Source organism: Budorcas taxicolor, chromosome 10, assembly GCF_023091745.1.
Source record: "Budorcas taxicolor isolate Tak-1 chromosome 10, Takin1.1, whole genome shotgun sequence".
Classification (NCBI taxonomy): domain Eukaryota; kingdom Metazoa; phylum Chordata; class Mammalia; order Artiodactyla; family Bovidae; genus Budorcas; species Budorcas taxicolor.
The window spans coordinates 86,447,381-86,452,759 of record NC_068919.1 but is presented as its reverse complement, the minus strand read 5'-3'; the positions used below and the strand labels follow the sequence as shown (position 1 = coordinate 86,452,759).

The 5,379-nt window shown below is 62.2% G+C and overlaps 1 protein-coding gene across 1 annotated transcript; it reads left to right on the top strand.

Annotated features, from left to right (window-relative positions):
* Positions 1–1,061: 1,061 nt before the first annotated feature.
* On the top strand, positions 1,062–5,002 carry IRF2BPL (interferon regulatory factor 2 binding protein like). Its single transcript, XM_052646465.1, has one exon. It carries the CDS (start codon positions 1,829–1,831, stop codon positions 4,148–4,150), a length of 2,322 nt encoding a protein of 773 aa, XP_052502425.1. The 5' UTR covers positions 1,062–1,828; the 3' UTR covers positions 4,151–5,002.
* Positions 5,003–5,379: the final 377 nt, after the last annotated feature.

Below are 5,379 nucleotides of genomic sequence, written 5' to 3'. Positions count from 1 at the left end.
AGCCAGTAGACTGTTTTCCTTAAAGGCCTCCGGGGGTGCTCGTAGCTTCTTTAGACATTCAGCCAAAATTTTTAAAGAGTGCGGCTTGGGGGGAGGGGTGTCTCACCCTGAATTCATTTTAGCTCCGTCTCTGAAGCTCAGGTTCCTAGACCAGGGCACAAAAACAAAAGCGAAAAGGCAGTTTCTGGAAAACTGGAGAACAGCTAGTCTTGCAGGTGCTTCGGCATCAGGGGTAGTAATGAGTGTAACATTCATCCGGGGGGGGCGTGGATGGGGGGAAAGAGGTTTGATTGCAGATGAAATATGCAAATTTTATATTATATTATGAAATTCACAGCGAAAAAAATCTTGAGACAGGACATATTTAAATTCACTGCCCCCGGGGTGGGGCGGGGATGGGGTAGGGAGCGGGATCGGAAGCGACGCTCGTGCTTTTGAAAAGCGTTTTAAACTTGGGAAAGCCAGGCGGGGAAAGGAAAGGTCATCGTCTGTTTTAATTTCCAACCCCCCCTCCCCGCTCCAGCGCTGGACTTCCAGCATCAGCTCGCCGGGCCTCAGCTGTTGTACACACACACACACACACACACGCACTCACGCAAGGCCAGGGGGGAGGGGAGGGCGGAGGCGCGGAGGAGGGGCCAATTGGGAGGAATCTGGGCGGCCTGCCGCGCATGCGCTTTTCCGAGCAACAAGTGGGCTCCACGGAGGAAGTGTAAAGGGGAGGGGCGGCGCGGGAGGGGGGGAGAACTGGTGCAGAGCGTGGTGGTGACGTCAGCGCTCCGCCCGGGCGGCATCCCGCGCGGCCAAGCCCGGGACAGCGCGAGCCGCAGCGCGAGCGGGAGCGCCGCGCCGCGCCTCCGGAACGTAGAGTTTTAACAATCACAACCCCACATTCCGGGCGAGCGCTAGCTGGGAAAGGGATGCGACCCGGGCCGAGGCGCCGCGCGAGCGCCCTGCAGCCAACGTGAGCGCCGCCAGCTGCGAGGGGCCCCCCGGCGCCGCCGGCCAGGCCCGGGGCGGGCGGGCGGGCGGGTGGGTGGAGGGGCTGGGGTCGGCGGCGGGAGCCTGCTGGCGTGCACGCCTTCTCTCCTCGGCTCTCGTGCGTCCTGGAAGCAGTGACCGCGGCGGCTGCACTCGCGGCCGTGCACGCCCAGCCGCCGCCAGCGGAACGGCCGGCCGACCTCTGCGGAGGGGGAGAAGCGCCTCGCGGCTGCCAGCTCCTCCCCCGGCCCTCCAGGGAAGCCGCTTCTTCAGCAAGATTGGACCCGAGCGTCGGGTGGCACTGCACCCTCTAGCCTTCGTCCCGGGGAGCCTGGAGGGGAGAGGACGCAGGTCGTAGGGGGTTCCCCCCCACACACACCCCGCCAACCAGGGGAGAGGAAGAGACAACCCCTTGCGAGCTTCCACGCATCAGTTTATACTCCGGGGAGGGGGCCAAGAGCCAACGGCCGCCAGCACCCGGCCACCCTCGCCCCCTCCCCCGTCCCGGGCCCGGAGCTTCCAGCCTGATTCCGCGACACCAGGAAGAAGGCGCCGGAGCTCACCTCGCGACGAGACAGCCGCAGTAGGAGGAGGTGGGGGCGAGGAGCTGGGCTGCACTCGTCCGCTGCCCGGGCGGTGGAGTCCCCGGTGGCCAGGCACTTGGCTGGCGGTGGACATTCGCGCTCGCTCCAGCCCCTGGGGCAGAACTTTCTCACCCCCCCCGACCCCCCGCTTCCTCCCCCCGCAGCCGGACTCCTGCCCCAGCCGGCCGGCCCTCCGGGAGGAGCAGGCGCCGCGGAGACAGCTCGGCCGGGGGAGGGGGCCTCCCTTCCCCAGGGCCGGCATCATGTCGGCGGCGCAGGTGTCCTCGTCTCGGAGACAGTCTTGCTACCTGTGCGATCTGCCCCGCATGCCCTGGGCCATGATCTGGGACTTCTCGGAACCCGTATGCCGCGGTTGCGTCAACTACGAGGGAGCTGATCGCATCGAGTTTGTGATTGAGACAGCGCGCCAGCTGAAACGGGCGCACGGCTGCTTCCAGGACGGCCGCTCCCCCGGGCCGCCGCCGCCCGTCGGGGTCAAGACGGTGGCTCTGTCGGCTAAGGAGGCGGCGGCGGCAGCGGCAGCGGCTGCGGCCGCCGCGCAACAACAGCAGCAACAACAGCAGCAGCAGCAGCTCAACCACGTCGATGGTTCCAGCAAGCCTGCGGTGCTGGCGGCCCCGTCCGGCCTGGAGCGCTACGGCCTGAGCGCGGCCGCCGCGGCAGCGGTGGAACAACGCAGCCGCTTCGAGTACCCGCCACCGCCTGTGAGCCTGGGGAGCAGCAGCCACGCCGCGCGGCTGCCCAACGGCCTGGGGGGCCCCAACGGCTTCCCCAAGCCCAACCCGGAGGAGGGACCCCCGGAGCTGAACCGCCAGAGCCCCAACTCTTCTTCGGCGGCGGCATCGGTGGCGTCTCGGCGCGGGACGCACGGCGGGTTAGTGGCAGGGCTGCCCAACCCAGGGGGTGGCGGAGGCCCCCAGCTCACCGTGCCCCCCAACCTGCTGCCGCAGACGCTGCTTAACGGCCCGGCCAGCGCTCCAGTGCTGCCTCCGCCGCCGCCTCACGCCCTGGGCAGCCGTGGGCCCCCGACGCCTGCGCCCCCAGGGGCCCCCGGAGGCCCCGCTTGCCTCGGGGGTGCCCCCGGCGTTTCGGCCGCCTCGTCCTCCGCGGCGTCCTCGACCTCGTCGTCGGTGGCCGAGGTGGGCGTGGGTGCTGGCGGCAAGAGGCCCGGATCGGTGTCGAGCACCGACCAGGAGCGCGAGCTGAAGGAGAAGCAGCGGAACGCCGAAGCCCTGGCGGAGCTGAGCGAGAGCCTGCGCAATCGCGCGGAGGAGTGGGCCAACAAGCCCAAGATGGTCCGCGACACGCTGCTCACGCTGGCCGGCTGCACGCCCTATGAGGTGCGCTTCAAGAAGGACCACTCGTTGCTGGGCCGCGTCTTCGCCTTCGACGCCGTCTCCAAGCCCGGCATGGACTACGAGTTGAAGCTGTTCATCGAGTACCCCACGGGCTCGGGCAACGTGTACTCCAGCGCCTCCGGGGTGGCCAAGCAGATGTACCAGGACTGTATGAAGGACTTTGGCCGGGGTCTCTCCTCTGGCTTCAAGTACTTGGAGTATGAGAAGAAGCACGGCTCCGGGGACTGGCGCCTCCTTGGAGACCTACTTCCCGAAGCCGTGCGCTTCTTTAAGGAGGGCGTGCCGGGCGCCGACATGCTGCCCCAGCCCTACCTGGACGCTAGCTGCCCCATGCTGCCCACGGCCCTGGTGAGTCTAAGCCGCGCCCCCAGCGCACCTCCGGGGACCGGGGCCCTGCCGCCCACCACCCCTTCGGGCCGGGGCGCAGCCGCCAGCCTGCGCAAGAGGAAGGCGTCTCCCGAGCCCCCGGACTCCGCCGAGGGCGCGCTGAAGCTGGGCGAGGAGCAGCAGAGGCAGCAGTGGATGGCGAATCAGAGCGAGGCCCTCAAGCTCACCATGTCGGCCGGGGGCTTCGCGGCTCCGGGGCACGCGGCAGGGGGGCCGCCCCCGCCGCCCCCACCCCTGGGACCCCATTCCAACCGGACCACCCCGCCCGAGTCAGCCCCTCAGAACGGTCCGTCGCCCATGGCCGCCCTCATGTCGGTGGCAGACACTCTGGGCACGGCGCACTCGCCCAAGGACGGCACTTCGGTGCACTCCACCACGGCCTCCGCGCGGCGCAACAGCAGCAGCCCGGTATCACCGGCCTCCGTACCTGGGCAGCGCCGCCTGACGTCGCGGAACGGGGACCTGAATTTACAGGTGGCACCCCCGCCGCCTAGCACCCACCCGGGCATGGACCAAGTGCATCCCCAAAACATTCCGGATTCCCCTATGGCCAACAGCGGGCCCCTCTGCTGTACCATTTGCCACGAACGTTTGGAGGACACGCATTTCGTCCAGTGCCCCTCCGTTCCCAGCCACAAATTCTGCTTCCCTTGCTCTAGAGAGAGTATCAAGGCCCAGGGGGCTACCGGCGAGGTGTACTGCCCCAGCGGAGAGAAATGCCCCCTAGTTGGGTCGAATGTACCTTGGGCCTTCATGCAGGGCGAAATCGCGACGATCTTAGCTGGGGATGTTAAAGTGAAAAAGGAGAGAGACCCTTGAACCAGGAGATATCCACCCCTTTTGCCCCAGTCCAGCTCCTCTCCTGTCTAAAGGGCCCCTTCCCCAACCCCTTGACCGCCCCCCCCATCCCTTCTCGCCCAAGATGTAGAATTGTGAATATAACAAACTGCAAAAAGTTAGTCTTATGTATAGACATTATTTTCGTCGTATGTTTCTATATTTTGAAACAAAGGTATGTTAACTTCTTCATTTGAAGGATAAGCTGGTTTGTGTTAAGTATAATAATTGGTTGGGTCATTTGCATCATATTCGTTGGCATTTATTGGTGGCAGAGTGTTTGCCTAGGTACCGAAGTAATAGCCCTTAGCAACGACTGCTGCTGGTGTGTATTTTTGTAAATGTTATGCACTCACTGAAAGAAAAAAAAACACAAAAGAAAGTGACTTTTTTTTTTTTGCCAAGGCCAGTGTTGCTGCCTAAAAAAAATGATGCTATAAAATGGTGAGAGCTTCTTTCTGAACAGCCCCAAGTGTTGAAGTCTTCACTTTATTTTGTTCAGTTTTGTTCTGGTTTTTTTTTTGTTGTTGTTTTTTTCTGTTTCCTTTGCAAAATGGTAAGCGGGGTGTTGGGGGTGGGTGGGTGTTTTTTGTTGCAAGTTGGTGAGGGAAAATGTTTTTTGGTTTGTTTCTACTGACCTGAATGTGTTGGATCTTCACGTGTTGTTTTGTTTTTGCTTTATTGATGCACGGATGCTTTTTGAACAGTAGAGCGAAATGCTAGACATGGAGAATCTGCTCTGTTTGTCCTTTATACATTTCTGTAGTTAACAGAACACTGTAATGTGCCTTGGAGCTTAGTAACTTGTAATAAATTCAATTGATATTAATTCTGCCCCGAGTCAGCAAGTGTGTTTTTCCAGGGCTAAGACTGCACAGCTGCACCAGCAGGGACAGCGCCTCACTACTTCCGATAGACAGACAGTACAGACGCGCGCCGGTGCCTTTGAAAGCCCTCAGCGGTGGCCTCTGTAGAAGGCCCAGTGCTGGCTGACCGCTCCTCCCCTTCTGTACCAGGCTATTTACATTCACCTCTGGGGTGGGACAGTTGCTGACTAAGCAATCTCTGTTTACTCTTCAGCATCTGCTTCCCCACCCCTGCCATGCTCACCCCAGCTGCAAATGACTTTGTCAGGAATGCTTTTTTGGTCCCTTGCCCTGTGGCCCCGAGTATATGCTGATACCTAATGCAGCTGTGACTTAGGCAAGTGG

Coding starts and splice junctions, on each gene's coding strand:
- IRF2BPL (XM_052646465.1), top strand. CDS start 1,829: ATGTCGGCGGCGCAGGTGTCCTCGTCTCGGAGACAGTCTTGCTACCTG.